The 18,760-nt window shown below is 37.7% G+C and overlaps 2 protein-coding genes across 3 annotated transcripts in view; both read right to left on the bottom strand.

The window, feature by feature from the left end:
* Window positions 1-7,948, bottom strand: part of LOC113068883 (eukaryotic translation initiation factor 4 gamma 3-like) — a 44,547-nt gene extending 36,599 nt beyond the window's left edge. The window contains exons 1-2 of the mRNA XM_026241769.1: window positions 7,311-7,948; window positions 1,484-1,571 (exon numbers count right to left, since the gene is read on the bottom strand). Coding sequence (XP_026097554.1) covers window positions 1,484-1,571; window positions 7,311-7,474 — 252 coding nt within the window. The 5' untranslated portion in view covers window positions 7,475-7,948. The remainder of the gene's footprint in view (window positions 1-1,483; window positions 1,572-7,310) is intronic.
* Window positions 7,949-9,067: 1,119 nt separating this feature from the next.
* Window positions 9,068-14,560, bottom strand: LOC113068881 (putative beta-lactamase-like 1). Of its 2 annotated transcripts, none has more exons than XM_026241767.1 (7): window positions 14,293-14,560; window positions 13,786-13,960; window positions 13,060-13,169; window positions 12,806-12,963; window positions 11,564-11,802; window positions 10,897-11,002; window positions 9,068-10,736 (listed from the first exon to the last, which is right to left on the bottom strand). In XM_026241767.1, exons 2-7 carry the CDS (start codon window positions 13,889-13,891, stop codon window positions 9,761-9,763), a joined length of 1,695 nt encoding a protein of 564 aa, XP_026097552.1. In that variant the 5' UTR covers window positions 13,892-13,960; window positions 14,293-14,560; the 3' UTR covers window positions 9,068-9,760. The 2 variants fall into 2 exon arrangements, with proteins under 2 accessions (XP_026097552.1, XP_026097553.1); XM_026241768.1 differs by having other exon boundaries at window positions 13,786-13,924.
* Window positions 14,561-18,760: the final 4,200 nt, after the last annotated feature.

Here is an 18,760-nt window from a genome sequence, read left to right as displayed (position 1 = left end):
CTCCATAACTCATTAAAGAAAACAAGAAACCTGCAGTACTGTCGTCTTCCTCACAGATCAAAGGCTTCATACAGAGAGCAGCCAGTTTTTACCTACTGTGATGGCTAAAGAACAGCCATCTGCATGCCAGACATAGAAAAAATAAACATCTCCACCTCGGTCATACAGCTTATGTATTAAATGACAATCATTCAGTCAGATCTAGACAACTGAAATTTCACATGACTGGCTTGCTGGCTTTTCCAGGCAACAGCAGCAGGTGGAGAATGACCCACTTATTTGCAGAGATTACGCATCTTACCCAGCAGCCTGGGCTTTTCCAGGGTGGGGTGCTGCTGTGCTGAGAAGGGGCGGGTGAGATCACACACACAGCGCTTTGGCTCCCAGAACGAGGGGCTTTCTGGCCCAACACAGGAAGCAGGAACAGGAGAAAGACTAGCTCAGCAGAAAAAGAAAAAAAAAGCACCCCACCCGTCCACTTCCCTCACTACTGCTCGCTCAACCTCACGTCAGTCCAGCCAGCTGTCAGAAATCAATTCTCCTATTAAGGCAACAATATAAAACACCTAGCTTGCCCTTTATGTGTGTCAAATATTTTAAAAGCCATTCGACACTAGATTGGCCAAGAACAGAATATTAAGAAATATATTAATAGTTTTATAAAAATAAAAATTAAAAGTCTTTTTGTGGTATTTTTACTATAAATCTGGAAGATGCTACATCATGCAATAGGTTTATTTAAGTTTCATTTTCAGCATTAGAAACACATGGATATCTAAAAGATATAAAGTCTTGTTTATATGTAAAAATCGTATACCTTTTTATTATTAGTTATTTTTATTTATTTTTTATTATTATTAAGTGCGTTCTCAAAATTCACTGAAATATTTAATTATGTTTGAATATGATTCATTGGATTCCAGGAATCTTAATAAGGAAGAAAGCTATTTTAGCCAAATTTGTGGAAGTGGATGATGCATAATTTATGTAATGATTGTCAACCATCATTTTCAAAATGACTGGAAACATGTACTAGCATCTCTAAACTCAACTATGTACGTTACATTTTGCAATAAAACAAAAAAGAAAGAAAAAAACAGCTGAAAGACAGAAATGAATAACACATTCAATTTTTGGCGCTTTCCTGAATCATTACATAGCTACAGCAGCAAACAGCTTCCACCAGTACACATGGTGGTCCTCATGTTGATGACTCAAATGCACTGAGGTTAGGAGTCAAATATTTTAATGTTACATTTGCGGGGAGAGAGGAGTGGTCTGATCCCAAATAAGAGTTAAAGCAACCATATGTACGAGAATGGTTTTATTTCTACAACATGCTTTAAAGAACCAGTTATATTCTTTAAAATGACTGCAGCAAAAGGGACAGGCTCAGATCATCTAAGGTAAAGCTGCATGGTTAACAAGTTTGTGTCTAGATGTGAAAGTCAGCCAAAGAAAGAAAATGAAACATTCAACTCACACTGTAGACAGCAGCGAGGGGCTGTGGGGGGTAGCTTCGTTCGTCCAGGGACACTCTTGGGATCCTAGAGGGGAAATTAAGGAAAACTCTGGGGCAGAAAGTACTTAAGGCCAAACACAGCAACAAGGTGGGAAAACACACACGTAATGCATGAAGGAAACTGTTCAAGCACAGTGATTTCAGAAAGAAAAGCTGACAGAATAAAGCAGATCACATTTATCCACATGCAAATTAGCTTGTTTTACCTGTTCTGCAGATATATACAAATCATTCTCTCATTTTTTTTTTCTACTGGGCCAGATGGTCAGACTTGTACATGTCTTGCCAATATTTTGACTGGTCCAATTAAAAAAAAAAAAAAAAATTATATATATATATATATATATATATATATATATATATATATATATATATATATATTTATAGCTAGCAACACACTACTATTTTAAGTGATAGTTAATAATGATATTTCTTTGTAGATTATCTAACAACTTGGAAAACAGACAAAACAGAAAAGGTAAGAAGCATTATTAGGGGAAAGGGCATACTGATAAAACAGGCGCAGACCTGTAACAGAACTAACTTTACCCTGCGCTGACGTAAAGATTTTTGTAAAAAAAAAAAAAAGGCTAATTAATCTAAATACAGTTTCTATTTCGGCCTCCAACGATTATGAGAATACAGTATCGTGATAAAACGGATATTAAACGAATAAACGCAAGATAAAACAAACTTTATTCCATCCCCTTTCCAGCATTGCACTTCTGTTCCTCTATAAAAGCCCAATTTCACGTGAAAAATAAGTAAAATCAAGTTATCGTGACTTTAGCAAAATGGGATGTGGTTGATTTATTAAAGTTGATTCGATTAGGTTTTTTAAAGCACAGAAGATAACTTGCGCTGTTCCTCAGGAGATGGACTGAGGAGTTGTATGGAGTCGGAACAGAACACGGACATGTTAAGTCAACTGTTAGCTTAAAGTGCGCGCCTAAACAGTCAAATACATGCACAATTTTGTCAAAATGTGGTACCTGTGGCTTGATTCCCATGATCGATACGGTTTAGTACAGTACAGTATAGTACGGAATTATGTACATTTGCACTGTCAGAAGTTTCTTCCACTTCCGATTCCACTGGGGTACCTAGCACAGCAAAGGGTACCAGTAGGGTGGAGCTAAACTCACTGCAGAACGAATGATTAGTTGACTAGGATCATTACTTCTGCATGATAACAAGGGGATAAATCAAAGCTTCTCTTTCACTTGTTCCACTCAGCTGTGAGTGTTGGGCTTATTTACATCAGAGTGCGCAAATGCAAAAAATATATAACAGTGTATTTTATCATTTTATATTTTCACTCAGACAATAGCCGTTTCTCAATATAAGTTCTTGTCTGTTCTTGTGGACTTAGGAAACGTCATCGGCCAAAAACTGCGTAATTTTATAAATATTACTGTTATTGTGTCAAGAAATGTAGAGGTTTTTCGGACAAGAATGTAATTGTTTAAAACTCAAATCTGTGGTTTATTTATAAAGATAGCGCCTATTGGAAAATTTGCTATGCCGATTTCGGAGCTCTAGGCGATCACCGGGCGCTCAGTGTTCTTGTATCCGGCCGAGAGCAGCCTCGGCTCGGCCAGTCCTTCTGACATTTGTTGCTGGCTCTGGTGTCTCTGTAGTGATTAAACATGAGATACAATTTGTTTTGGGTAGGCTAAATTTAACAGGCATTCGTGGTCTCATGAATCTATTATTTGTCATATTGTTTTGGCTGAGCTCAAAGTTAATATATTTAATTTTAACTCTACCTTAGTACAGCACTGACTTTGTAGAATGCATTCGACTGAACTATTTGCTTTTGTCTATATTTCCTTATACAAACCTCTTATACTTTGTACTTAATACTTTTATAATGGCTATTATTGTTCATTAAAACTTACATTTAACATAAAGAGGTAGAGCTGTGCTTATTGTCGCGGTTCATTGTAGATCGCTACTTTCCAGCATACACCATGCCTACCAAGTAATAAGGGTACTTTTGGCAGTGGAAACGCAAGCCTTTTTTAAAATGATTTTATAATTAAGTTTTTTATTACTGACATTTTACATTCACATTTGTATTATTTTCAATAATTTTGAGGAATTTTTTTGTTTTTGAAGATACAGATACCATATAGCAACCTCATTTACAGAAAATACATATTTTGCTATCTTTAAATAAATCACTCATATAGGGTTTTGGTAATATGGCCCAGTCATAATCAGACACAAGGGTGAGTAATTAATGACAGAATTTTTATTTTTGGTTGAACGATCACTAACCAAACAAAAGGTTAGAGATCGTTCAACCAAGGACCTACAGAAATCATTCTAATTTTATTTTGCGCTTTAAAAAAACTCATATTATTAATGTTGAAAACAGTTTTGCTACTTTATACTTTTGTGAAAACCATAACGTTTTGACTTCATTTTCTGTAATTTAATGAATCCTTGCCAAATAACAGTATTCACTTAAAAAAAAAAAAAAAAAATCTTACAGACCCCAAAATTTTGAACAATATTCCATGTGTTTATCACTTTCAACATTCTATATGATATCCAGCACAAATTATCAATGCAGATAGATAACGTTCACCTTGGAATGTTTATTTAAATATGCTGATTAATTAAAATATGCTTCGATATGCTAAATATATACATTTTATTAGCACGCAAAATCATTTTTACTATGATTTGATATATGTTTATGATTTAAACAACTATTGATTTTTACATTTACACATTCCTGTTGCTCAAACATTAGATCATGGTACTAGCAACACCAAGGTCACGGGTCTGATTGATACATAAAGAAAGCATGAACTAACGAAATATGTAAACAACAATATTCAGAACATCACATAAATACTAATATTTAAATTTGCAAGGCTTAAAAAAACACCTACACAATCAGCAAATATAATGACGATGCAGTTCCATCACACTGGCCCTGTGAAACCCTCACTGTCAAGCTCTGAAAGAAACTCGTGTGTTACTCATGTTGCAGTTATTTTTCTGTTCCTCTATAAGTTAGCATGAGGTCCGACACAGGGGCTGAGTGCCACAAACTTGAATTCACATTGTTGTCAAGACATGCTGGCTCCCAACAGCATTAACAACCTCTAGCCACACCAGAAAAAAAAGAAGCAAACTTTACAAACCAACGGTCCTCAAAACTCCTACATCTATCAACCACACTTCACATGACTACACAAAGTGTCTTTTGAAGGATGGAGCCGTACTGTGCGATTCCTCAAAGAAACAGGTTCTCACACAAGTGAAAATCCTCAACTGTTGCAAAAAGGTTGTCCTACACAAGAAGCTGATTGTGTAGATCTGGAGCACAGAGGATGGAGATGCGTCTTCCATCTCCAGCCCCGCAGCAGAGCCGTGCCGCCTCAGTTCTGTCTGTACAACCAGGCTATTGTTAAGAGGGCGGGGAAACCCTTCCTCCTCCACTGCACCACAGGCACATACACACCGAGAGAGTTCAAACAGAGATAATGTACACTTTACTGTAACCAGGGTAAAACAACAGCTGTTAGTTACTCATTTGAACTTTCCCTTGGCGCCCTGCCATGAAACTTTCCCAGTAATCTCAAGCTCCAAAACCACGTCACCCTTTCACAGCCACAGCTTCGACTGGTTTGTAGGTTACAGATTTATTTTTAGTTCTACAGTCTCTTTTACGAAGATATACATTTGCAATGACACAGCAGTCACAGTGATTTGTTTTCTCTGCGTTTCAAAATGATCCTCACTTGCTTTAAACACTCTTAAAGTTTCTTCTGCTACGAAGTGCATTATGGTATAAATACACCTCCTGCTAAAAATCAGAGCGTTACATGAAGGACATCAAATCCGAATATAAACCAATATGTTATCTTATATCTCATGCAAGAGTGTAAAGCAGATGATTCTCAGCTAGGAAATGTCTGCAAGTAGATTTCCTGTCAATGAACAAGTACATGAATCTAGTCCATTGGGGATACATTTTTTTACATAGCCAAAAAAGGAAACAGAAAGCATTAACTGTAAATGCGTTTGGGGGAATCTCCCACCATCACGGTCTCAGACTGTTTTATTATTATGAATTGTTGGGACTGTTTCCCCATGTACACATAGTCTAATTTAATCTTTAGCCCTGTTATTTTAACTCCCAAAAAACAATTAAGACAGGTTTAAGTGACTCATCGCAAATGCCAAACCAAGATGTCATGATATTTACTTGCTTATGATGACAAGTGGGCGTTACAGTAGAAGTCAGATATACCAAAACTGCCCTGTAAACCCACACAGTCAAACAGCAACTTGTTTGTCCAGCAACCAAGAGGCTGTCGGAGGGACACAGACAGTTACAACAAAAGGGCGTTAAGCTTTAGAGCCATAAAGAAATATCAACAAGACATCGAGGGCAAGCAAAAGTATGACCATTTTTCTCTGTGGGAAAACATATAGCCTGAGCAGTGTTAAGTCCACCCTACCTAACTATAAGAAAGAGAAATAAACGGTATATGTGGGTAGCATTTACCTTACCAAGATGTGAAACAATCTTAAAGGAATAGTTCAACAACAACAAAAACAAAAAATAATCTGTCATCATTTACTCACCTTTAAATTATTCCAAACCTGTCTTTCTTCTGCTGAACACAAAGAATGTTTTTTGAGGAATGCTGGTAACCAAACGGTTGACGGCAGCTATTGACTTCCACAGTATTTTAATTTTGAATACCTTCAAAGTAAATGATGACAGAATTAGAAATTTTGTTGGGTGAAAATCCTTTGAAGTCATTTTTTATGCACTTGTCAAGTTTAAGATTTCGTGACATTTTGCTTACAGAAAATGTCTTCATTCAGACCAAAGGAAAAACAGAATAAACATTTGGGTATACACTACACATTTGATCCACATTGCCCTATACGCATAACATTATGCATTAAATAAAAAAAATCTATATTTATAGAGTACATATATCAATCATCGGATTTATATAACATAAAAAAAACAGGAAACATTTTTTTTCCTGAATTTTGGCATAGTTGATAGGATTTATTTATTTTTAAGTGATAAGAGATACCTAACAAATCCTGGCATTAATTTGTTGCCTCATCTGTTTAATAACACAACATTTCAGAAAACGTGTTAAGCAAAGCATGTACTGTCATAACAATACACTGTAATCAATCACAAAGGTAAGTATGGTGCTATCTAATTCTCCCTGTTCACCTGTGGTGCAGTGGCTTAAAGCAAATGCAGTGAATGGACAGACGCTGTCATTCTGACTAACATTTCTAGCGTGAATCGCAGTGGAAATTCAGTCACTTGTTTATAACAACATAAAGAGTGAGTTATACAAATATCATTTAAATGCGCTCTCTTATTTTTCAAGCGAAACAGAAAAGGAGTGCTAGCTTTAGCACAGTCAAGCTGGATCAGCCCAAACCGGATGCGGGATGACAGATCGGCTTTAGAAAGCCACATAAACACTGTTTCTACACTAACGTGCTAGCACCACCATGTTCAAGAAACAAAACCTGACTTAAGCCACAACCAAACCAAATCAAAGCCGGTATTAGCCGATAACGTACACAGTACAACACACTCCAGCGCTGTCAAAACCTGCCCCGCCTGCCTAGACAGCAGATTTGGGCATCATATACACCTTCAATCGAATGCCTATGATATTAAAAAAAGCCAACCAGGTAACGTCAGGCGGCTCACTAGGCTCTGAAACACAAACACATATACAGATTTGTAATGAAGCGAGATGCTTTCAGAGAAGGATACTGTGTCTGCGGCTGTTGAGGCACCGGTGTCCCCTGCGGTAGCGGCAATGGGGTCAGGGTGGCCCGCAGCTGACTCGAGGGTGACGGTCCGGGTCCGGTTCCAGGTCCAGGTCCAGCGGCGGCAGCGGCGGCTGGTTTTGGCACCGCTTTCGGCGGCAAACTCATCGCAAATAAAAAACAAAATAAAACAAACGCACGGCTTTACAGATATTTACAATAATAAATTAGCTAGCGGCTAAACTGTCCACGTAAGAAAAACTATTGCTGGCGAGTTACGTAAACACCGGGCCTTTTAGGAGCAGGTTGCCGGTGTCTGAGCGGATAGAAAAGCTTGAGCTAACAGGCTACCTAGCTTATTGATAGAGTAGCAGGCTAAAGTTAGCCAGCTAGCGCTTATTGTGGTTTATCTTCATTGCTGAAGGTTGGGGGGCTGTTCCCCCTCCCCGGCCGGGGTTTCCGAGGATCTAGTTGGCCTCTTTTTGCCAGGGCGATCTTGACAGGCGAGCCCCCTTTGGAAAATGAAGAACACTTTGTTTACAACTGCTCTTTGACGAGAGTATCTCCACGGAGTGTGATGATTCCGTTCAACATGGCGCTGTGGCCGCCTCCAGCAGTCCTACAGGACAGACCTTTCGTTTTACTTCGGGTGTTTTCGTGACATTTCGGCGAGTGGAATTTGCAACGAGTGTATACGGAAGTACGGAATGCGCTTTCCGGAACTCATAACCTACTTGGATGTTATCCAAGGATATAATAATAAACGCTGTAAAGACAGCCGAAAAGAATAGCATAAAAAATAAAATAAAAATAAAAATGACATCGTTGTATATGTACATATATGCAAACCTTTTCGTATTTATGGTTCGAACCCGATTTGTGATGATACAGTGACATCTTGCGTCCACAGCTGGACACGCAGTCTCTATATAGACAGTATAATTTTTATAATGTAGTAGTAATAATTTATAAATTAATAATGCTCTCTTGTGACCAAGCTCATGCTTTCAACACAATTGTATTTATAAAAGGAATAGCCTGATTGACTCCATAGAGAAAGTGAGCTCAATCACAATCAGTTAGTAGCCTATTTATTAGTATGAATTTATTAATGTTAAAGCCATGCTTTACTTTTGTCAAATCTTACATGGAGCATGCAATTGCTGTAGGATTCCAGAGTCAAGATGTAAAAAAAACATTCAATTAACATCCTAAAAGATGAACGCTTTATGCATAAAAAAATAAATAAATAACAATAACAAAAAACACATTCTCAGTCTAAAGTGTTTGTGTCTTTTCAGTTTATGGTTACTTGTGAACTTTCCTCTAACAAATAGATTTTTCAGGATTTGTAGGTTAACAGTGATGTACAGCTTGATTTTGCCAGTTGTCAGTATCCTCAATACTTGTTTCCCAAGAAACAACAGGGCATTGACAGCAGATTACAGCTAGTGTTTATCTCAGCAAGACCATATGTTGGCTCAAATGCCTTTGATGGACTTTGTGTGCACAAATACATTTATTTTTAATTGGTAAGTCACAAATAATTTATATCCTGTTGCTCTACATTGTACGGTGTATTTGTAAAAGTATATAGATTTAGAAAAATAACATTTACATTATTGATAAAAATCAAGATGCTAAAATGAGGCCTGTTCACACCAAGAACGATAACTATAAAGAAAAATATAACAGTAACTGTATTAGCATCCACATCAACTCACTTTAACACTCGATCAATCACACACTGTAGATCTGGACCTTTAAATTCTATAGAGTCAGATGGGTTCTGATTGTTTGTGAACGTTTTTAGCGTTTTTTTAATTGTTCTGAATGTGATTCAAATGATATTGTGTCTGTGTCAATATCATTTTATTTGTGTAATGGATTTCCCTTTTCTCATTCAATTAAATTGAACTAAAACCTTTATAGTTATCATCCTTGATGTGAATGGGCCTTTACACTGGTTTGCATTCAAAGACAAATAAAATGTTTAGAAAAAAAAATATTAGTATTAGAGCTGAAATATGCTTTTAACTACCTCTAACTGAACTCCGCAATGTGCGGATCAAGGTTACACAAAATGGGGTGCTTTGGAAACTGATACACAGGTGCAAATGCTTAGGGAAGGCACACACTTTACTTTGAAATAAGACACACAGTTCAAGCTTCTTCAAAACACACATAAAAGAACGGACAGTTGCCCATTGTGTATAGATATTCCTCTGAAGAAAGGGAAAACAACAGCAGGAGATACTATACATAAAAATTACCATTTTCAAAATGGTCAAAATAAAGAGAAGAAAAGGTATTCTAAATATACATTCAGCATCTCGACCCAAAAGTTTATTAAAATGTGTACAATCATAGGTTGAAGTTCCTCAGAATTGGACACTTTCATCCTAAAGAGCACCTTTTAGATTATTAACTCAAAAGCATGATCAAATTATTTCTTCAACCACTGAAAATTGGTTTGCGAGGTATCCGTGTGACTTTATAAGTGTTTAACCCTGGGACATCAAATCCTGGTGAGAGCCCCTTTTTATTAAAGATGTAAAAGTTGAAAAGCTGCCCATCCTGAGATTCAAGAGACACCCAAGCAGCGTTAAGTTTGAGCTGACATGGGTACTCCTTCTCAAACACCACCCTGAAGACCCTATCCTGCAGATAACTGAGTTTCAAACTTCTATACTTCATGGGAACCATCGTGTCTACTTGAGGTCCAAACTGCTCCAGAGAAAGCACTCCAACTGCATCTGCTTTGATCTCATAGAACGTTATGTTGCTATAAGTAAAGTAACCAATGTAGGGATCAGGGTCCGGAGTAGGATTGAAAACACAAGGTGCATCTCTGAAGGCACTTTCCATGGCGGGGATGAGTGAACTGTAGACTTTAGCCACCAGATCCTCATCTTCAGGTTTGGTTCCAGCCATTAGGATGACCAACCCCAGCTTCAAGCGAGGTACGAGGGAGATTGAGGCTGAATAACCATCCAGATCTCCATCTTTGCGGATTATGTCATAGCCCAACTGTTCATTGACCTCCCACGGTGTGCCAGTTTGTTCAGCAAAGTAGCTATTTTCACAGCGAAACAGAGAAGTTAGCATGGTTTTGAGAGTCTCAGGTTGGAGAACTGGATGGTATGCCCCCAGAAGCATCATTGCTAGTTTGGCTAAGTCTGCAGGTGTGGAGTACATTTGCCCTGATGGTCTATACCAGCCAAGGTCATAGAGGGGTGCGGGATAGCCGCTTGAGTAAACACCTATCGCCATCCGTTTCTTTATTTGAGAGGTGATTTCAAATCCAGTGTCCTCCATTCTCAGTGGCTGCAGGATATTTTCAGACACCCATTGCTGATAATCCATCCCCGCTACCTTCTCTGCCATCACGTGGGCCAGCAGGGAGAAGGCCAGGTTGCTGTAGTGGCATCTGAGGACAGCAGAGGACTAGAATTACTTCCTCTAGGGAGAAGCCACAAGTGCATTCATTGCATCTGCTGTCATTAATTATTTACACCTCCTCTCATTCATAAAACATCCTTTCAACACAAGTTTGAAGAGAGAACTATACTATCTTTGTACTAGCTTACTTTGTTCCAGGATCAGCCACGAGAACATCATCTTGTAATAAATCCACAGCAGCCTGAGTGTTGCCTTTCCACAGTAAAGTAGTTGCCCGGAGCCGCCTGGGTAAACCTATAATTAATAATGAATCCAAAATATACAGTTTTTAAATTATATATATGTATATATGTGACTCAAATAAAAAAATAAAACTATAAAGCTGCCATTTTGAATGCTACAACATTACTATAATGTGCACTATAAAATAAAATAAAAAAATTATATATATATATATATATATATATATATATATATATATATATATATATATATATATATATATATATATTCTTTCCATTCTAAATTTCCTGTCTTAAACTTGAAATCACAATTTCTGAACACAATAACAGTATAATCAGCACCACTATTTCTGGCACATTATATAAACATCAGCGTGGGGTGAGCTGAGTACAGTGTGTTAGGCCATTCCTCCAGGTCTAATCATACACTAGAGGCAAAACCAATTAGTCATGTTAGGCAACAGAGCTGATTAGGGTAGCCATGGAAATTCTCAGCCTAAAAACATCTGATCTGATTACAGGTTTCACCTTCTTTATTTTTACAGCACTAATCGTATAGATGCTAATCATCAGCTATTATCTAAACAGCACCTTGAGATACTGTGGTCCTCACCTGACAGCTGACTGGCCATCCTTCTCAGGGTAACTGAGGAGACGTGGACTTGAGCCTCTCTAGTGCTCACGCCGTTAGAGGTGGCCTTCAAGTCATGATTCCTTCTTTTCTCTAGAGGGTTTTTTATGGTAAAGTTCTTAACATATTTCCCCAGGGGGTCATCCAAGGAACTCACTTTTCCATCCTCCCAAAGTTTATAGAGCATCAAGGTGGGGAAGATTTTAGACAGGCTTGCAATTCTTTGGAGGTATAATCATAACAAACAACAAAGAAGCACATTACGAAAGGAGCCTCGTTTATAATGTAAATTTGTATATCTACTGTATATTTGAATTTTAAATCAACTTTTTGATTAAATTTGTTGTCACCAAATGTATTCATCTCTCATAAATTGCGGAACTCAAATACATTAACTCACTAAAATATGTTCTAAGAATTAAAAAAAATAAATTCCCATTAAGTTTTGAAAACATTTTTGTATTTATGTATGTAAACTTTTTTTTTCTAACATTATGTGAACATTAGAGAAAAAATTAAGGTAACATTAATTCCATGTTATCATTTCGCAAACAATATGGGGAAGTTAGTTTGTAATGTCCTCTGAACCATCTAAGTTTGAACGTTTACTAAAATATTTCATAAAATTATTTCATGTAAATAAAATAAAAAATGTTTATTTAAATAATGTTTGCTAATGGTTTGAGAATGTTATTATTAATGACTAAATAACTTTCAACAAACTCTCTATTATCATTACTTGAAAAAGGTTTGTTCGTAACTTTGAGATAACCTTGCCAGAGCGTTGCCAGTTCTAAGAATGTTCTCAATTAGCATTAAAGATATTTAAACAACAGTTTTTGTCACTTATGTTTTGTTGGTGATGCTTGGGGAAATTTTGCCCCTGTGCAATTGCTTAGATTCCTTTTGAAATGAACATTTATGGAATAACTGTAAATATGACCTTGCTATTAAATGTGTAATTTAACTCTTGTAGTTACTTAAACATTTTATGTGCATGTAGGTTGCCAAATCAGGCCAACTGCATCAGTATAAAAGCAGAACAAGTCTGCGCTGTGGACGTGGCAACACTGATATAAACTGATCATATAGTCTATGTAAAAAGAATACATAGTTGAATTATGCCTCGTCATTTAAACTTTAATTAATCATGAAACACCCCTATGCCAGAGAAAGTGGAGAATAATCATCAAATCATAAGTGTGCAAAGCAATTTTAACCCACCTGTAAATTGTGTGTTCATTTACTGGTGAAGATGTGGGGTCACTTCCATTCCTTCTGCCAAATTTACCATTCCACAATACAGAATCATTAAATATTACAATGGCAGAGATGGCCGGCAGTTTTGTTGCGTCAATGCTGGTCCTCAAAATTGCATCCACCTGGAGTAAATCATATTTGTTATAACAGTTATCAAACTTATTTTTCTAGTCAGGAATCCAGAGCAAAAGAACTCGTAAATGCCTTGGCGGTCTGACCTTGTCCAAAGCTTGCATGAGGACAGGTATCGGGTGCTCCAATGGTACAGGCTCAGGGAAAAGTGGGCACATCTTCTCCTCTTTCACTTCTTTTGCATAACTTTTATCCACTGCAAAGTAAAAAAGATTACATGTTAGCTGTGACGAATATGTAAACATATAATACTTTAAGTGTGACTAGCATTTTTTTGTAAACACAACAATTATAAACTATTTTGTGTTAAAGGCAGCACAAAACATTGGGGCCGTACATAAAAGAAATTACATAAAATACATAAAAGTGTTAATGCCTGAATCATGCATATGTAATTTATCATTATATAATATAGTGCATTTGACATGAAATGGAGCATGGGGGCGAGTGTTCGGTCTATAATCATGTATTTTAGACTAAGTTGTTTTTCCCTTCCCCCCAGTTATAATCAGGCTTTACAGCATGCAGTAATCTACAAGCCACTATGTCGAGCTCTGGGTAATCCATAGACTCCTGAAAACCATTAATTAAGCACAAGGAGATCGAAAAATCAAAATGGAAGGATGTTCCCTGAAGCAGTAAATGCTGTCAGGGATTTCTAACCATAAGGTAAAAAAAGAACAAGATTTTCTATTTTTGTGAGAAAAAATGTCTCTTTTATTCAAAATAAGTATTTGTCATCCATTTATTGAAGTTTGATGGATTTTTCCCCAGTCTTTTATTGTACAGAAGCTATTTGGATTTCAATTTACCTGGTTTTGCTTTGGGAAGTCTGTACTGCCAAATCAAACAGCCCGTCATTACAAAGGAGAGAAGCAGAAAGAAGACCATTCCTAATTTTGTCCATTTCACTTTCATCTTTGCAGTCGGGTGGTCTTCTTCTCTGGGAGGCTTAATGAGAAAGAACAGTTTCACAGACACAAACTTCTGAATATTTATTTATATATATATATATATATATATATATATATATATATATATATATATAGAGAGAGAGAGAGAGAGAGAGAGAGAGAGAGAGAGAGAGAGAGAGAGAGAGAGAGAGAGAGAGAGATAGGTTAGTTGCATCACATATATTGCATATATGTAACGTATTTTTTATCTTTAACAAGAATCATAAGAAATAAGTTCCACTGATTACCGTAATATTTTTTGTAAGCATGATTTAAAAAATAAACAGCATTGTGTACTGCTCATGATATTATTTCCACTGTATTTAATACTGTATGGTATAATATTCTCAGGATAAATGATCTTACCACAGGGTTTCCTCCTTTAAGACAAATTCAGAGTTCCGTTTGATCCGGCCACAACTGTTAGGTCTATCCATGCAAGAGGTTTGTTTGAAAAAAAACATTCAAAGTGGAATTCCACATAAGCTGCTAAAATACAGACATAACCAGAGCTTACTAGCCACTCACCAGCCATGCTTTAATCTTAACAATAAACCGAGCACTGACTTCTCAGCATCCTCTCGGCCAACTGCAGGCCTGCACGTCATAATCTGAAGATATCCGTCTTAACAGTCTCACTCCTGATCTTTACACATCCATTCTGTTCATTTAGGTTTATGTATATACATATACATATATATATATATATATTTTTTTTTTTATCTCATAACTTTTCTATTTTTAAACTTTTGAACTTTACCAATCCCTTATATTAATTCAGCTTTTGACATACAGCCCAGTCTGAGGTCCTGAGCACTCTGGAGAAAGTTTTCGTCCAGGATATGCCTGTACTTGGCCGCATTCATCTTTCCCTCGATTGCAACCAGTCGTCCTGTCCCTGCTGCTGAAAACCCCCCACAGCATGATGCTGCCACCATCATGCTTCACTGTTGGGACTGTATTGGACAGGTGATGGGCAGTGCCTGGTTTTCTCCACACATACCGCTTAGAATTAAGGCCAGAAAGTTCTATATTGGTCTCATCAGACCAGATAATCCTTCAGGTGTTTTTTAGCAAACTCCATGGGGGCTTTAATGTGTCTTGCACTGAGGAGAGGCTTCCCTCGGGCCACTCTGCCATAAAGCCCCGACTGGTGGAGGACTGCAGTGATGTGACTTTCTACAACTTTCTCCCACCTCCCGACTGCATCTCTGGAGCTCAGCCACAGTGATCTTTGGGTTCTTCTTTACCTCTCTCACCAAGGCTCTTCACCCCTGATAGCTCAGTTTGGCCAGACGGCCAGCTCTAGGAAGGGTTCTGGTCATCCAAAATGTCTTCCATTTAAGGATTATGGAGGCCACTGTGCTCTTAGGACCCTGTGCCTTGCCACGATTCTGTCTCTGAGCTCTTCGGTCAGTTCCTTTGACCTCATGATTCTCATTTGCTCTGACATGCACTGTGAGCTGTAGGGTATTATATAGACAGGTGTGTGGCTTTCCTAATCAAGTCCAATCAGTATAATCAAATGAACTTAAATGATTTTAGCAACTGGCTGCAATATAACTGTAATGATAAAAACTTCCTATTCATCGGGAAGAAGGAGGCGGGAACCGGCAGACAATCAAAACATTTTAATAATTCAAAAATAAACACAAAACAGCGCACCAGCCCCTCACGGACGACTGGTGCGCATAAATAAAAAGCAAACACGTAAAATTTGTCCCAGGCCTGGTCCTCTTTCGTCCTTCACTATAGTCGCTCCAGTTTTATATCCTTCCATCTCCTACGTGGGACTCGATACCGGCGATGGGGCGCAGGTGCAGCTCATCTCCAATCACTACCAGTGACTATGTTTACATGCAGCCAATAACCCGTTCAAAACCGGGATATTAGCAATAACCCGGTCGCGCACGGCCATGTAAACACCGGTAAAAACCCGGATATGCTCATATCCCGGTTTTTAAAAACCGGGATATTATACCTGGGGTACCCCTTTTCTAACCCGAATATTTGGTCTTGTAAACGCGTTTCGGCATATCCCCATCAAAATGTGTGTTCTGCGCATGTTCTATTCGCAAGGAATCTTGGTCTTTTGAGTCTTTGGATACAGGAAGAAGAATCGAAAATGACACATATTGCGTCCTACGTCCAGACGCTAACCGTGCGTCGCCGTTTACATCGGGATATTGGCGACTGATTACACATTCCATGTATACAGGAGTAACTCTCTCTGCTCACGCATGTAAACAGGTTATCCCGAATGTTTCAGAAACCCAAATAGTGACCTTAACCCGACCATAACCCGAATTTTAACAGCTTGTAAACATAGTCATAGACAGTAAAAGAAATGGACACAGCGACCCCATTGGAACTCAATTGAGACAAGTGAAGCCCATTTTTAGCGTTTTTTAGCACTTCCGTTTCTGACGCGCAGACTCAAACGAAGCGTGACGACGTCAGCAACCTGTCTGACAGATGTAAATCTTCTAGTAGCTGTGCGTGCAAACTGCCATCGTTAATCTTGCAGAGACGGCGAGCTTGAGCGGGGAGTTCTTTGTCGTGAGTGAGCAGGAGTAAGTATTCTGATTAATTATTTTGTATAGTATTTTAAAATGTAACGCCAGTACGCCATATTAAGTTAATTGCCTGCGAGCTTCTCCACCTGTCTGTACGGTAATGCGACAGAGAGCCGAGTGGTTATGACGCAATCGTTAGCCTATTTTTTACAAAAACTGTTTATACGGGGCCATAATGTAACATAGAAGGTAATGGAGCCCTTTATACATTGTCGTGTATCTTTAGAAATAAATAATGGACAAACAGAGTCTTTAAACGCCTCAGATGTAAAGTTATTCGCTGTCAAAGTGACGCCAAAATGAATGGGAGTCAATGGGAATGCTAACGCAAGTGAAGTTCTGCTAAAAGATGGCAGCCCCCACCCGACTTCAACTTCCGGTCGAGTTCCTTGCCCCTTGATCACTACACCTGGCCTCACTCCTCGTTCCCACGCCTCTCGGCCCCGCCCCAATCGCCACAATAACAAAAGCACTATTCGGACGGGACTAGTTTTCTAAACTACGTTTGAGTTTCGATTCTTACCACCTGACGTCTGTGATTTTCATGTACCAATTCGGACGGGACTAGTATCTCCGTGTTTATTACAGAGGTGTGAGGGTCTGATTTGTGCATCTGGGCTTCACAGAGATCACGCGCTCTGTATGCGTGCATTGCATTCATTCAGAATGATTGCCTTAGTATTATTACACAATAATACAATGAAATAAAATATCACCGGCAATCATTCGCATTCGGACGGGATTAGTTTTCTCAGAGGATCACTGAGTTTGCTTAAAAACGGTAGGTAAATTGCTCTGGAATTATCACAGAGGTTGTGTGAGAAAAACACAGACGTGGCAGATTCGGACGTGATTAAAATCACAAGTACGTCTGTGAAACGCAGATTTCTCTAATGAACCCCTGTAAAACTAGTCCCGTCCGAATAGGAAGAGTGAAAAATTTAAGGGGGTCTGAGTACTTTCCATACCCACTGTGTGTTTATATATATATATATATATATATATATATATATATATATATATATATATATATATATATATATATATATATATATATATATATATATATATATATAATTTGAATTTAGCATGCTATTAATATGATATAATATAACAATTACTTTTCATTTACATTCTTTAATTATTAATATTAGATATTATAATAAATATTTAACAAAACGTTGTTAGTCGATTATGCAGAGCACCATTTGCACAATACGCTATTTTTCTTAATAGATTATTATAATAAGACTGTTATTTATCTTATTTTGAGAAAGTAGTTTTACATATTTCATATATTACTTCTTACAAAAACAATTATTACATGCCAGATCTACCACATTGTGTTTCATGAAACACAAAATCATTTTAATGGCTGCACGTGCAGATAATTTTGCATTTTTTCAACAGTTGTCACAAGAGGGCAGCAAATTCTATTGTATTATTTTATATCTGTTTCGTTTTTCCCTAAATCTCCATGAGAGAGCAACCCACAACTGTCAGAATGACAATGAAAAAAGAAATATTTGCAAACAATAATGATAAAAAAACTAGCATGTGCCTCTATAAAAGTAATTAAATTGCCTTGTTGACACAATATGAGATGCATTGCATCGCTAGGAGACCGTTCAATAATGAATCAGGCCTGAAGTGGATATCAGTGCCATAAAAAGAGAATTATTGACTGGTAGCCATATGCTTGACTGAACTACTTATTTGATCTCATCCTCCTGGTTTTGAAGCATGGCAGTGAGCTGCTCCCCAGACCCCTGCCCTTGGGTTCCATGACTAAACCGGTGAGATCGATACCATCAGCCTGTCTGCTCAAGCTGTGACTGCTTGGTGGTGGTTTTATTGTGCCCACACAATCCCATATCTAATAACATAAACATATGTCAATCTGCCAGTCATACCTGACAAAATCAATTGTGAGTAACCTAAATGTAGTAGCATGAGATGGGGAAGACTTTATGTACCCTGATCATTATATTATTATCATTATGTTTAATTATTTTGTTTCTTTCTTTCACATATTTTTTGAGCCAATACCTTGATGACTTTCCCCAAAACTGAAGACTTGGGGTGCTGTCAACTGATACCGTCCTACTATTCAGAGTCTAATTCACAGAGGACCATGTGCATGCTCCAGATATTAAATATTTGCTCGTCCTCCAGGCTTTGTTCAACTTAACAGAAAACTCTGCAAGTCCTTAAATGTCAAAGAGAGCAGATCTGAGTCACCTCTGTGAACAAGGTCA

This window comes from Carassius auratus, unplaced genomic scaffold, assembly GCF_003368295.1.
Source record: "Carassius auratus strain Wakin unplaced genomic scaffold, ASM336829v1 scaf_tig00000254, whole genome shotgun sequence".
Lineage (NCBI taxonomy): Eukaryota > Metazoa > Chordata > Actinopteri > Cypriniformes > Cyprinidae > Carassius > Carassius auratus.
The sequence above is the reverse complement of the archived record's forward strand: the minus strand, read 5'-3'. Positions and strand labels throughout refer to the sequence as shown.

What these genes read in the sequence shown, in the direction of transcription:
- LOC113068881 (XM_026241767.1), bottom strand. Translation starts at nt 13,891, where the DNA reads ATGAAAGTGAAATGGACAAAATTAGGAATGGTCTTCTTTCTGCTTCTC. An exon ending in ACTTCCCAAAGCAAAACCAG is followed by an intron (nt 13,170 to 13,785) that starts GTAAATTGAAAT and finishes TTTACTTTGCAG; the next exon opens with TGGATAAAAGTTATGCAAAA. An exon ending in GATGGCCAGTCAGCTGTCAG is followed by an intron (nt 11,003 to 11,563) that starts GTGAGGACCACA and finishes TATTAATTATAG; the next exon opens with GTTTACCCAGGCGGCTCCGG.